Source organism: Podarcis liolepis (assembly GCF_965112155.1).
Source record: "Podarcis liolepis genome assembly, chromosome: 16".
Taxonomy (NCBI): Eukaryota; Metazoa; Chordata; class Lepidosauria; order Squamata; family Lacertidae; genus Podarcis; species Podarcis liolepis.
In genome coordinates, this window is record NC_139567.1 from 16,370,340 (window position 1) to 16,384,690 (window position 14,351).

At 51.4% G+C, this 14,351-nt stretch overlaps 1 protein-coding gene across 2 annotated transcripts in view; it reads left to right on the forward strand.

Moving 5' to 3' along the window:
* The window catches only part of PCSK7 (proprotein convertase subtilisin/kexin type 7), a 33,126-nt gene extending 18,860 nt beyond the window's left edge, over positions 1–14,266 (forward strand). For both annotated transcript variants that reach the window (XM_083480977.1, XM_083480976.1), the window contains exons 9-16: positions 2,250–2,417; positions 3,573–3,680; positions 4,614–4,716; positions 7,330–7,486; positions 9,815–9,909; positions 10,889–10,982; positions 11,914–12,031; positions 12,986–14,266. In XM_083480977.1, coding sequence (XP_083337103.1) covers positions 2,250–2,417; positions 3,573–3,680; positions 4,614–4,716; positions 7,330–7,486; positions 9,815–9,909; positions 10,889–10,982; positions 11,914–12,031; positions 12,986–13,342 — 1,200 coding nt within the window. In that variant the 3' untranslated portion in view covers positions 13,343–14,266. The remainder of the gene's footprint in view (positions 1–2,249; positions 2,418–3,572; positions 3,681–4,613; positions 4,717–7,329; positions 7,487–9,814; positions 9,910–10,888; positions 10,983–11,913; positions 12,032–12,985) is intronic.
* The last annotated feature ends 85 nt before the right edge of the window (positions 14,267–14,351 follow it).

The window sequence follows — 14,351 nt, forward strand, 5'->3', positions numbered from 1 at the left end:
TAGTTAAATCAAGGAAGTAGTGGGGGCACTGGAGCCAATTAACCCTCTTCCCCCTCCCCAAATACAGATGTCCTGATCTTAACCATTCCCTGAGACATGCAGATACCATACAAGTACCTACATGCTGTGTTTGAATTGTTGTAACCTGCCCTGGGAATTTAGGGTGAAAGGCAGATGGCGAGGATGATAATTAATACATGCCCCCATGCAACTGGCTGGGGCTCTCAATATAGCAGGTTGTGGCTTTTAGTTATCAGTAGCTTTTTAGAAGCGTGTGGGGTGCTTTTAATGCATTTTGGTTTTCCCCTTGGTTTTAATATATCTATGTGGGGCTTTTTGTTTGTTTGTGTGTAAGTCTCTTTGGGTTGCCTAGGGCAAGATTAAAAAAAATTCAATAATAACAACAACAACAACAATACTACAGTTGTACCTTGGTTTTCAAACAGCTTAGTTCTCAAACGTTTTGAGTCCCAAACACTGCAAACCCAGAAGTGACTGTTCCAGTGTGTGAACTATTTTTGGAAGCTGAATGTCCAGTGGGACTTCTGATTGGCTGCAGGAAGCTCCTGCAGCCAATCAGAAGCTGTGCTGTGGTTTCTGAACATTTTGGAAGTCGAATGGACTTCCAGAAAGGATTCCGTTCGACTTCTGAGATACGACTGTAATAATAATAATAATAATAATAATAATAATAATAATAATAATGCCCCCAATCCAAATCCCCCTCCCCTTGCAGCTTGCTACTAATCCTTTAAAAAACGGTGCCACAAGTGTAGGACATTTTGTTCTTCCAAGTGTCTGGTCTGGTTTTGCGCTATGCATTCCTTCACTGCCCCCCCTTAAGGTGCATCATTCCATTTTCCTTTGTATTTCCTTTTATGTCTGCTTAAATGGCCTCCTCCCTTCTGTGGCATTGTCTTTGCAAGCAAAGACATCTCCCTCCCCTGCTTCTGGGCCTTCCCAAGGAGCTCAAGGGTCTTCTGGGCTGGTTGGAGTGGAAGCAGCCGGGTGGCTCCCTTGTCCCCAAACCCAAATGGATGATACTGGAAGTGGTGGAAAAATGGACCCAGCCCCCTTTGAGCCACAGCAGCAGGTGGGAGGAAGGAAGGAACAAAGGCAGAAATCCAGTAGCTGCCAATCCCTTGTGCTAGTTTACTGCCTTTGCCTCCATCTCCCCCTCTTTCAACAAGAGGGATTCTCCCCCTTTCAACAAGGGGGATTCTCCACCTGGTTTATTGCACAGAGCTGCCACATAGCGTTCAAGTCTCTGCAGTGGGAAACCCCAATATGTCTCCCCACCCCACCCACCCAGAGTTGCATGTGCAAATCAGACACTAGGTATTACAAAGGGGTGGACTGAACCACTAAGGTGGAAGGAAGGCACATGAAATGCTATCCTTGCAGCTTCAGAGCCAGACCAGGGGCTCCAAGACACCCAAAACAGACAGGCACAAAGTGCATTTCTTCCATGGGCTGCCAGAAACAAGGATTGATTCCGTCCGTATTCTGCACCCATCCCACCTTGCAGAAACCCAACCTTGGAGAGGAAGGAGATAAGGGAGTCATGGTCAGACCAGTTACCCAGGGCTTCATTATTTGCAGGCCCCCCCCCCCATGCTTAGAGTATTATTACTCTTATTATGTAATTCCATTTTGAGAAGCAATGCCAAGATTATATTCACACCAACTGAACCTTTGACATGGTTAATCCCCCAGAACTCTTCTTAGGCAGCCGTGTGAGAGTGAGAGAGACAGACAGACAGACAGACAGACAGACAAGCTTTGCTAGTGCATCCCAAGGAAAAGTGGTCCAGAGCTGTTTTGAGCTGGGCTCCTTCCAGAGTGACCTTCCCTCCCACCATCCTCCCTAAGCTCAGTGTCAGAGCAGCCTGCCTGGTACCAGGAAGAGAAAATAAATAAAGGCTTTACGGAGCACACAAGGCGGTCCTGCCAAACGGGCTTACTCATGTTTAGAGCAGCGGAAGAATGATCTTTCAAGGGTGGAAGTGAAAGGTGCAAGATGGGTGTTGTGTGATGTATCCAGGCAGGTGTTTGCTGGATCCTACCTTGGAAATTGGGTTGAGTTGCAGCCACCTTCCCAGAACTGGTGCCCTCCAGTTGTTTGGGGCTGGACCTCCCAGAAGCCCCAGCCAATGCCTGACGCCTCCAGATTAGCCAGCCCTCCCTCTGGCCCCAGAAACATTCCATTCGTACCAGTGACCTCCAGCTTCCTGCTCTTCTCTTTCCAGGCAACCACAGACTGGGATTTGCAGAGGGGCACCGGGTGCACGGAGGGGCACACCGGCACCTCTGCTGCAGCCCCCCTGGCTGCTGGCATGATTGCCCTGATGCTGCAGGTGCGCCCCTGTCTCACCTGGAGGGACATCCAGCACATCATCGTCTTCACAGCCACCAAGGTGAGACCAGGGCGCCTTTGTAGCACCCTCTCCCATCTCTCTTCCTCTGTGGGCAAGCTTCACAGTGCCAGCCATGCCCAGATGGGGAGGGGGGCAGCTGGCAGGAGATTGGTTCCGGACTAACAGAGCCCAAGCCCAGGTGCAGGATGGAAACACAAGGAAGGAAGTAGACTGAGCTGAAAGAGATGATGGCAAAAATCCATGGCAAAATCCTGACACCTCCTTCCCACAGGGCATTGCTAAACTGTGGAACTCCTTCCCACAAGAGCCACCAATGGCCACCAACCTAAAAAGATGGTTTGAGATATTCTCGGAGAAGAGAGAGCTATGCTGGAAGCCACAGCTGGCAGAGGGTTCTTGTGGTCAGATCCTGCTTGTGGTTTTCCCTCTGGTTGGCCAACATGAGAACAAGTTGCTGGACTAGATGGGCCTTTGGCCTGATCCCGCAAGCTATTTTTATGATCTCTGCTCTCCATCGATCCTTTGATGATGAATTGAGCCACCAGGGTTAGGTCATGGGGGTGGGATTCAGAACCCTGAAGGAATATGGCAGTGTGGGCCTCTGCATGGTCCCAAAGAGGTACCCCCGCCTCCCACAATTCCATGCCTGAATCAGTGGGGTGGAGAGCAACCCTGAACCCACAAAGACACCCCCCCGCCACAGTAATCTCTGCAAGCTCTCCTCCTCATCCCCCTCATTTCTCGGGGGTCTGGGTGGCTGGGCTTGAGAACTCTGCATGAATGTTTCAGTGGGTTTGGATATGATGCTTACCTGAATCAGTGCTGGTGCTGAGCCAACCACTCCCATCCCAGAGACCTGGAAAAGGAGGAGTGGGGTGTGGCTCTGCTCTCCCCTCCTCCCACAACCCCTGCCAATTCAAAGGCGTATCAATGAAGCAGGATGCTTGGGCAGGGGGACTGCCAGCTGGACCGTTTCAGATCCGGAACTGCATTCTTCCCTTCTCCTTTCGGCCCTGCTGATTCACCGTTTCAGATCCAGCCTTGCATCCTGCTCTCTGCAGTGGCTCCCAGGCTACCTGGGTCACAGCAGCATCAAAGCCCCCTCCATCCTCTGAAGCTGCGGTCTCTCCCGCCTTCCCTGTCTGAGGCCCAAGCTCTTGCCCCAGCTAATCAGCTCCCTGCCTCCCTTTGCAGTATGAAGACAACCGGGCCAGCTGGGATGTCAACCAGGCTGGCCTCAGCCACAGTCACCAGCACGGGTTTGGCTTGCTGAACGCTTGGAGGCTGGTCAACGCGGCCAAGGTAGTCGGCAGGAAGAGGACCAAGGACCAGGGCTGCTTGTCAGAATGTGGGGGGAAGGCAGCTGTCTGCCCCATGGTTCTCATTTGGGTCCTGTTCCCCCCACCCCATTCCCAGAGTAAGGGAGAAAGGACTGCCCTCCACCTGGGCATTATAGTCTTCAGCCAGAAGCATGGGGCAGGGGCCAGAGAGTATTGGGATGGACTTGCTGCCCCATACAAGACCCCCACGCCCCTCACTGCACGCTGAAAGGGCTGGGGCGATGTCTGCAAGCTGACAGGCTTGCAAAGTTGTTTTTCCACAATTAAGGCCAGGAGATGAACTGGTGGTATAAGGGCCATCTTCCGATATCTGAAGGGCTTTCACATACAAGGTGAAGCATGCTTGTTTTCTGGTGGGACCAGAATCAGTGAATTCAAATTGCAAGAAATACTCATTTCGAACAAAACCTTAGAATAATAGAATTGTAGAGTTGGAAGGAATACACCAAGGGTCATCCAGTCCAACCCCCTGCAATGCAGGGATCTCAACATGTGGTCCCCCATCCAATTTGAAACCAGACCAGACCCTGCTTAGCTTTGCAAATGTGCCAGCGGTTTTATTGCTTTCTCACAGTAAGAGCTGTTCCGCGGTGGAACGGACTCCCTCTGAAGGCGGTGGACTCTCCATTCGAGAGATTGAGTGGTCACCCATCAGAGATGCTTTTGTTGAGATTTCAGGGGGTTGGACTAGATATCCCTTGGTGTCCCTTCCAACTCTGCAATTCTAGGATTCTGCGTGAAATGACTTTGGGCTGAGTGCCCCCTGCTCCCTCCTTTTCTGGATGGTGGGGCATAGCGTCGTGTATAGGGCGCTGCATGCAGGGACCAGCAGAAGAAAGCTCTGTGTGGTGCTCAGCGCTCCCCTACTCCTCTCTTTCTTCTCCCCTACTGGCAGATCTGGGAGTCGGTCCCTTACCTGGCTTCCTACGTCAGTCCCATCTTGAAGGAGAGCAAAACCATCCCCATGGCGCCACAGCAGCTGGAGGTCACCTGGAATGGTTCGTGGAGCTTGGGGGGGGAGGGGAGGGGCATGAACTAATAAATCTCAGCTGGTTTAACTGCCCTGACGTCCCCTGTGAACCCAGGAAGGGGCAGGCCTGTGAAAGCCCGTCACCCTCCAAAGGAATTCCCTGTTCCCTTGCAAAACTACAGATCCCACAACTCCTTGGGAGTGGGGGAGCCATGCTAGATCTAAAAAACAAGTTTCAACCTGTGGAACTCCCTGGGGCAGGAACCACTTGGAAGCTCTTCTTCCTTTGAAATGAGGGAGCTTTGAGAGGAGAACCTCCTGTTGGTTTGGGATCCCTGTCAATTAGCAGGATGGAGAGTGATGCTCCTTGCAGTTTCCATTATTCCGACCAAAATGGTCAGTCCGAGTTTGGTGGGGAGAGTGCGGAATCGGGGAGCGTTTGTGCGAACTCTCACGCTGCGGCCGGGGGAGGGGGGAGGGAGCTGGAACTGCTGCGCTGCCCCCTCCTCTTTACCCCAACCAACGCCAGGCCGCCTCAGCAGGATGTGTGTGTGTGCGTGGATGTCTGCCCAAGCTAGAGGCTCCCTCTGCCCATTTTAGGCAATGCGGCAGCTCCTGTCTTGGCCAGCTTCCGTCCACACAAACAAGACACACACGCACACACTGCGAGACCTCTCTTCCCCAGCTACTGATGCCTCCCAGAGGTGGTTTCATCCTATCCCTCTGTTTTCCTTGAGAAGCCTCGAGGCCTCCTAATTCGTGTTCTTCCTTCGTGCAACTGGGGAGATTTCTTGCAGGGCGTGCGGCTCACGTTGTCCACCGGTGAGAGAGGCCCACTGACCTAGCAGCGCCTCTCCAGCACCACATTTGGGCAGGACTTGAGCAGGGAGATTCTGACTCCCCTCACCATGGGGCTGCTGAACGCCTTGTCAGGGTGCAAAGGGCCAGCCCTGCCTGAGAAACATGAGTGCCATAATAGTAGTAGTAATAATAATAATAATAGTAATAATAATAATATATTTATACCCCACCCTCTCCAGCCAGGGCCGGGCTCAGGGCAGCTAACACCAGTAAGATTACAATAAAAACATAATAGGGGAGGGGGAAAAACAATTTAAAATGCAGCCTCATTTTAATAATAGCCCGTACAGTGGTACCTCAGGTTACATACGCTTCAGGTTACAGACTCCGCTAACCCAGAAATATTACCACAGGTTAAGAACTTTGCTTCAGGATGAGAACAGAAATCATGCTCCGGCGGCGTGGCAGCAGCAGGAGGCCCCATTAGCTAAAGTGGTGATTCAGGTTAAGAACGGTTTCAGGTTAAGAACAGACCTCTGGATCAAATTAAGTACATAACCGGAGGTACCACTGTAATAGCCCATAGATCAAAACCATAAGGGGAGGGAAACATAAGGGTCAGACTGAGTCCAAACCAAAGGCCAGGCGGAACAGCTCTGTCTTGCAGGCCCTGCGGAAAGATGTCAAGTCCCACAGGGCCCTAGTCTCTTGTGACAGAGCGTTCCACCAAGTCAGGGCCAGTACTGAAAACTGATTAGGATGGGGAGGCATGGGGGGGCTGTCTTGGGCCCTCCCCCACCCTGCTACCCCATCAATACTAGAAAAAAACCTGTCTCTAGTCAACATGCCCTGGGAGGCCCTTGGGGAGCTCTAGGAAGATGCAACATGATCTTAAGGTTAGGGGGGAGAGATTTCCCCCCCCCCGGGCTTCTGCTTGTTCCCAGCCTTCCCCAGAGCCTTGGAGTCCTTGGAAGGGAGTCCAGGGCTGCTCCGCGCCTGTTTCCCGTAAAAGGAATTCTCTCCGGCGAAATGTGAAACAACAAACAGAAGGGTAGGAAATGCCAGAAAGCGGCTGAACCCCAGAGAGGAATGCAAGAGTCAGGCTCTGAGGGTGGAGGGAACTGCAGCCTTGAAAGGGAGATCGCGGGGTCTTGCTTGTGGGCTTCCCTTTGCAGCAGCATTTCCCCAAACTTGGGCCTCCAGGTGGTTTTTTGGGGACTACAGTTCCCATCACCCCTGACCACTGGTCCTGCTAGCTAGGGATGATGGGAGTTGTAGTCCAACAAACAGCTAGAGACCCAAGTTTGGGAAACATTGCTTTGCGGCAACAGGGTGGCTATCGTGAGACCAGGATGCTGAGCTAGGTGGGCCCCCTTGGGCCTGATCCAGCATCCAGGCTCCTCTTGGGTAGCTTCCTGTGAGGAAGGTATGGATGCACACTGCCATGGAGGTGGCCAAAGGTTGGAGGAGCTTTTAAGGCAGGAAGCTAGGAGGAGCAGATCTGAGCCTGGTCAGCTCCTCTGCTTCTTGCTTCCCACCTGCTGCTCCCAGGGTGGCACCCTGGTCCCGAGCCCCACATGCGCAAGTAGCGCCGCGAGTGGTTGGCGTGCGCACAGATAGCACAAGTCGTGCTCACTGGAGGTCATCCAGATGTTTGCTGCAATCAATTAGGCCCAGCTGTGGTTTGTGGACCATGGGCATCGTCCCACTTGCATCCATGCCAGGATGATGCCCGCACACCCACCCCCTCTGCCGAGCCATCCCAAGGCCTTGCAGGAGGAGGAGCGCTTAGGGTTCCAGGGCAAGCGGCCATTGTGCAGTTGCTTCTCTCCCTTCTCAGTCACAGAAGCTGACCTGGAGCTCTCGGGAATGAGGACCCTGGAGCATGTGGCTGTGACCGTCACCATCACCCACCCCCGGCGTGGCAACCTGGACATCCGCCTCCTCTGTCCCAGCGGCATAAAGTCTTGGATCGGAACGCCACGGAGCATGGACTCGTGAGTAGGGCGGCCCCTGGAAGGAAGCAGGTGGGGGGATCGCCAAGCGCAACACCAGCCCCTCAGATAAACCTCTTTCCATTTAATAATAAAAAATAATAAAATTTTATTTATATCCCACCCTCCCCAGCCATAGCCGGGTTTCAGAGCGGCTAACAGCAATAAAAGTAACACAGTATTCTAAAATCAGTTCATTTTAAAATCAATTCAAAATCAAATTAATGGCAACCATTGAGCTAAGAGTTCTGTGAGGATTACCAAAGGAGGGGGTCAGGCTGTGCTTTGGCCAAAGGCCTGGTGGAACAGCTCTGCAGAAGATGTCAAGTCCTGTTTGCAAGGGCTGTGGGCTGCTCTGCTCACCTTGACTCAGGCAGGATATTGTAGGGTTCAGAAAAAGGCAGCCCAAATGACCAAGGGGATGGAGGAAAGGTTGCAGCGTCCGGGACGTAACTGGTTTAGAGAAAAGGCAAGTGAGATCCAGCATGATACAGGTATATATGATGATGCATGGAATGGATAGAGAAAATGTTTCTCCCCCCTTGACCCATAACCATAATGAAGCTGAATTTTGGAAGATTCAGGCAGACGACAGAAAGGGCTTCTTCACTCGGGGTATAGTTTAAAACTATGGAACTCCCTCCCACTGGATGGCCACCAAGCTCAATGACTTTAAAACAGGATTAGACAAATTCTTGGAGGTGAGGGGCTATTGATGGCTGCTATTCACAATGGCTATGCTTTGCTCCACAGCAGGAAGCAGTAACTCTTCTCAGTGTCAGTTGCTGTATTCCACAGGAGGGGAGAGGCATATCATACCCTTGTGCTTGAACCCTGTTTGTGGGTTTCCTGCAGGCATATCCTGGGACAGCTCAGTTGGTAGAGAATGAGACACTTAAATCTCAGGGTCATGGGTTCGAGATGCACCTTGGGCAAAAGATTCCTGCATTGCAGGGGGTTGGGCTAGATGACCCCTGTGGTCTTTTCCACCTCTACAGTTCTATGATTCTATGATCTGGTCAGCCACTGGGGGGAACAGGACGCTTGGCTAGATGGGCCATTGGCCTGATCCAGCAGGCTGTTCTTACCATAGCTGTCAACGTTTCCCTTTTTTAAAGGGAAATTCCCTTATTCCAAATAGGATTCCTTGCAAGAAAAGGGAAAAGTTGACAGCTATGGTTCTTACGACACTGCCCTTTTGTTTGTTATTTTGCCATGGGTTGCTTCGTGGTTTTATTTTATGATTTTAAGTAAACCGTATTAGTCTTTTTAAAAAAAAAGTAGTATTCTTTTTTCAGTTAAGAACATTTTTATTTATTTTTGTAAAAAATGGAATGTTTGGTGAAGGACAGGCTAAAGTACAATTAAGAAACGAAAGTGTCAAGAGGCGAAGGGAACATTCTTTTATATGTGGTGGACATGTAAAAGGGTAAAAGAGTATTGGTAAATTATCTATAATGAATTGGGGGGGGGAGTTTGTAAGTACTTTCCCCCCAAAACCCAGAGTCTCTTCTGTTGGGGATAATTCAGACTGAAATCCCCAGGTGTCAGAAAAGGTTACTGGTATTCATGTATGCAACAACTGCGCCCCGTGTTTTGTTAGCCCCAAAATGGAAAACGAGCGAAGTCCCAACCAAAGAAGAACGGCGGCTTAAGTTGACAGAATATGCACAACTTGCAGACTTAACATATAGAATAAGAGAACCAGAAGAACGTGTGTTTAAAGAAGATTGGAAATTTTTTATTGAATACAGTGGTACCTTGGGTTACATACGCTTCAGGTTACAGACTTCGCTAACCCAGAAATAGTACCTCGGGTTAAGAACTTTGCTTCAGGATGAGAACAGAAATCGTGCTCCGGCGGCGCAGCAGCAGCGGGAGGCCCCATTAGCTAAAGTGGTGCTTCAGGTTAAGAACAGTTTCAGGTTAAGAACGGACCTCCAGAACGAATTAAGTACTTAACCCGAGGTACCACTGTATATGGAATATAATTGTGTACAGCTGAAAACGCTGGCAGCATTAAGATAAATTCAGTGGTGTAAATACGTTTTGAGGATGCAATCATGGAATACTGATTGGTATAGTTTTTTTGGGTAAAAATGCAGGAATTTAAGATATGCAAAATGAACCATGGAAAGAGAAAAGAGGAAGTCATCGAAATCTTAAGGATGTATAAAATGAGTATACTGTGTCTCTGTCCTCACCCTAGGCCAAGAAAGGGCTGGATAACTCAAGGCTGAAAGGCCATCATCTGAGGGTGGGGTGGGTGGGTTTCTAATTCCAAGCTCTGTGGACGCTGCACAGATTCCATGTCCTCCATCTCTCCTGTAGGGATCCCAGTGGCTTTGCGGACTGGACCTTCTCCACCGTGCGCTGCTGGGGTGAGGAGGCGCAGGGCACCTACCGGCTCTTGATCCGGGATGTTGGTGAGTCCTGCAGCTTCACTCCCTCTTTCCCCAGAGGGAGGACTCTTGCCCCCTCCTTCCCCCCCATGTGGCTCTTGCTGTGAAATCTCCTCAGAGCCTTGCATGGCTTCCTGCACATGTGCCACTCACCTGCTCCTTGCCGGCACTGTGACTGCCTAGAATCGAGGCCCTTGCCTTTTCCAGAGGGATTCTGTGTCCAGGGCAGCTGCCTACCAGCTCTATCTGGTACGCAGGCTGAGACCCTACCTGCCCGTGGACTGTCTTGCCATAGTGGTGCATGCTCTAGTTATCTCCCGCTTGGACTACTGCAATGCGCTCTATGTGGGGCTACCTTTGAAGGTGACCCGGAAACTACAACTAATCCAGAATGGGGCAGCTAGACTGGTGACTGGGAGCGGCCGCTGAGACCATATAACACCAGTCCTGAAAGACCTACATTGGCTCCCAGTACATTTCTGAGCGCAATTCAAAGTGTTGATGCTGACCGTTAAGGCCCTAAATGGCCTTGGCCCAGTATACCTGAAGGAGCATCTCCACCCCCATTGTTCTGCCCGGACGCTGAGGTCCAGCGCCGAGAGCCTCCTGGTGGTTCCCTCACTGCAAGAAGCCAAGTTACAGGGAACCAGACAGAGGGCCTTCTCGGTAGTGGCGCCCGCCCTGTGGAATGCCCTCCCATCAGATGTCAAGGAAATAAACAACTATCTGACTTTTAGAAGACATCTGAAGGCAACCCTGTTTAGGGAAGTTTTCAATGTGTGACATTTTAATGTATTTTTAATCTTTGTTGGAAGCCGCCCAGAGTGGCTGGGGAGACCCAGCCAGATGGGCAGGGTATAACTTAATAAATTATTATTGTTGTTCTTGTTATTATTATTATTATTATTCTGGGAGGTGGCAAGCGCCCCTCTTGCCCCTTGTCTGTGTGATCCCACAAGCCTCTCCCTCACTAGTCTCTCCTGCCAATGCCTCTCCTTTGCAGGGGACGAGACCCTGGGGGCTGGTGTGCTGAAGCACTGGCAGCTGACTCTGTACGGATCCTCGTGGGCCCTTGCCGAGATCAAGGAGCGACAGAGGTAAGGATGGTGAGATTTGGGGCAGAGGCACGAGCGTCAGAGAGGCTGGGAGGTGGCCAGGCCTGACAATTCGACTCCATTTCTCTGTCTCAGTTAAGGCTGGGTGATACCTGGTTTTCAACGTTGCAATATAAATCACCAGCAAAACATCACAATATAACAATATTGTCACGGTGTCTGAAATAAGGATGGAGCTATGTTAGAGGCATTGGCTGGCTTCACGGTTTCCCCCACATTGTGATTTTTGCATAGTCACAAACATCATGATTCATAGTATATTGCCAGGTTACAAATTACAAAACCACTATCGTGATATGGACTTCAAACCGGTTTTGGGTGATACATCAATATATCGCCCAACCCTAGTCTCAGTCAGGAGCAAGAGGATGCCCAGTTAAAATGCTCTTGTAGCTCCCCAGCCCCCACTGGAAAGGATTCCCCCGATCAAATTCATGTGTTCAGTGACTCCACTAAAAAACAAACTCAAGGGGGCTTACAAAGCAGATAAATACTTCTGTTCTGGGCCTGGCCTGGTTACCCTAACTGGGAGGGGGAAGTAATTTTTCTTAGGTCAGACTAGCAATGACCCGAAGGGTGTTTTTTGGCTTTCACATTTTTTTTATATATTTTTTCCCCTTGTGATATGTGGCTTGTCTGGTGGCTTTTGCACTACCTCCACGCTCAGAGGCCAATTGCTGGGAATCACAAGTGTGGGCGGGAGAGCTGCCATTCCACTCAGATTGTACTTAAGGACTTCTGGTTGGGCCCTGTCATAACAGGATCTTGGAAAAAATGGCGGGGGGTGGGGGAAGGCTTTGGCCAGAGAGAGTAGACCACAGGAACCTGCCTGAAAAATCTGGCTGAAGGGAAGTAAGGAAAAATTGCCCCCCGGCCTGTTGGGTGTAATTCAGAAAATCTGTTTCTTCTGCAGGCTGGTTGAAGAGGCCATGAGTGGGCGATACCTAGATGGCGATTTTTCCTTGCCCTGCCCACCAGGCCTGCAGATCCCTGAGCAGGAGCCTTACACCATCACCACCAACACCCTCAAGGTAATGGACACCTGCCTGTCACAGGATCCTCAACAGGCAGTGGAGGGAGAAAGAATAATAATAGAATTGTTGAATTGGAAGCAGTCATGAGGGTCATCAGTCCAAACCCTCTGCAATTCAGGATTTTTTCACCCAGTGAAGAGAATCAAACCCACAACCCTAGGATTAAGAGTCTCAAGCCCTACCTACTGAGCTAGTGAGGGGCAAGGGCTTGGGCGGTGGCGTGGCGATAAGTCAGCGCAACAGGGCACTGTGGGTTTGGTCAGTGGAATAATGGGGTCCCTTTTTGATTGGTTTAGAGCAGACAAGCCCTGGAACATGTGTGTTCAGTGAGGTTTATTGCAGCCTTGTGGGTCATCGGAGGCTGTGGGTAATCTTGGCTAATTGGTGGGGAGGGGTGGCTAGACTAGGGTGGTGGAAGTGGCAAATTTTGACATGCAGGGCCTCATTATGTCAGCTCCCCCTAGCCATGGACCTCAGCTTAGTTAGGCTCCGCCGACAGCCTCAGAATAATTGCAGGCTGGCAAAGGGTGGTCTGCCAGAGGTTGGCGTGTTGGACTTCAGCTGGCAAGACCACATTCACCCACTGCCTCCCTGGCCAGCCGCGAAGTTCACTGGGTGATACTGGGCCAGCCATAGACCGAGTCTCCAAAGCTACTGAATGCCAGGATTGTGGCCCAAGCCAAGCCAGACGTGACTTCCACTCCCTTCCTGGCAAAGCTTATTCTGCTGGTAGATTCTGTGCCACTTGGGTGAAAAACCACCCAAGCACACACACCCCCGCAATGTTTTCCACTGCTCACAAGACCATATGAACTTTGAACTCTTGAGCCAGGATGCGCTCCTCTCCCTGGTTTCCCTCTTTCCTGGTCTGTTGTTTTTTGCAAAGGTTTTTTTTACCTCCATGCCAGTTCTGACCTCCCCTCTCTCTCCTCTCCCCTTCTCACCTCCCAGACCCTGATGCTGCTGGGCTGCTTTGCTGTCTTCTGGACCTTCTATTACATGCTGGAGGTGTTCCTGATGCGCCACAGCGTGACCTTTGACCTGGCCCCCTGCGGCAACGCCATGGCCTGCCCTTGGTCCTCGGAAGGCAGGACAGCCAAGAGCCTGGAGGATGGGCTAGAGATGGAGGAGACCGTCCCCCTGTATGGAGGGAAGGAGCTGGAGCCCGAGCAGCAGCCATCCTGCCTGGGGGTGGAGGAGGAGGCAAGAGTGGCAGGCGGAGCTGCGGGCACCCCAAGACCATCGACAGGGAGAGGCTTGCTAAATCTCCCAGAGCAAGAGCAGGCTACCTCACCCGGGGTTTACTGACTGCTGGCAGAGAGCCCTGGACACGCAAACTGAACCAGCGCTTGCCCTGGGTTTGGCACACAGGAAGGAAGTCCGACCGACGGAAGCATCTCTTTGCAGGTAGCCCAGCTTGCCCCTAACCCTGGCCCCTTCTTGCATTTGGGGGCCACCGCCTGTGCTGTGGGATTGTCAGGGTGCCTGTGGCTGGCACAGAGGCTGAGCCTTGCCCGGGGGTGGGCAGCCTTATTCAGTGTCTGTGGTGGGGCTGAGATCTGGGGATGTGCCAAGGGGGTGGGGTGCAGAGGAAGCCTGCCCCTGCAGTGCCCCACAAACTTTGCAGAAAGGAGCCTGTGTTCTCTCACCAACTCGCTGCCTTATCCTGCTGCCAAGTGGCGCAGCAGACCCTGGGCTGGCCGGTGCCCCCTGCCTGCCAGCCTTCTCACACTGTCCCAGTGCCCCCGCCTGCGTCGCCTGCCTTGCTGCTGATGAATGGCAAAGAGGAGCAGCTTTCGGGGGCCTTCCTCCACCACTGGAACCCAAAAGGGTATCATTCAATGCACTTCCTTTCTGAACGTATATCCTGACACAGCCGGGATCAGGAGCAGAGCATGGGCAGCTTTCCATGGAGTTGAGGGCTGGGTGGAGGCCCTGGCTTGGGACCACGTCAACGAACGAAACAGTCTTCGGTGGCAGCTGCATGAGCCGTTCTCCTGCTGGGGTGGCGGCTTCTGCTTCTGCTGTGACCCCCATCCCATTGGGAAGAAATGACATGTATGTCTTCTGTAAGCAGAAGAAGTGAGGCCTTTGTGCCACTCCCAAAGTCATCCAGCTTTGCAGGGATGGGTGGGTAATTATTATTATTTTCTAAATCAGTTGGGCGTGTTTTTTTTAATTAACAGCAAAAAGCTTTTCTTTGCAGCTTTCCAATAAACCCATTAAAATATGCCTGCTCCTTTTCTGTTTTATTTTCAAGCAGCACGTCGGAAATACACATACAAGCTTCACTTCTTATTAAAAATACAGGAAAAGG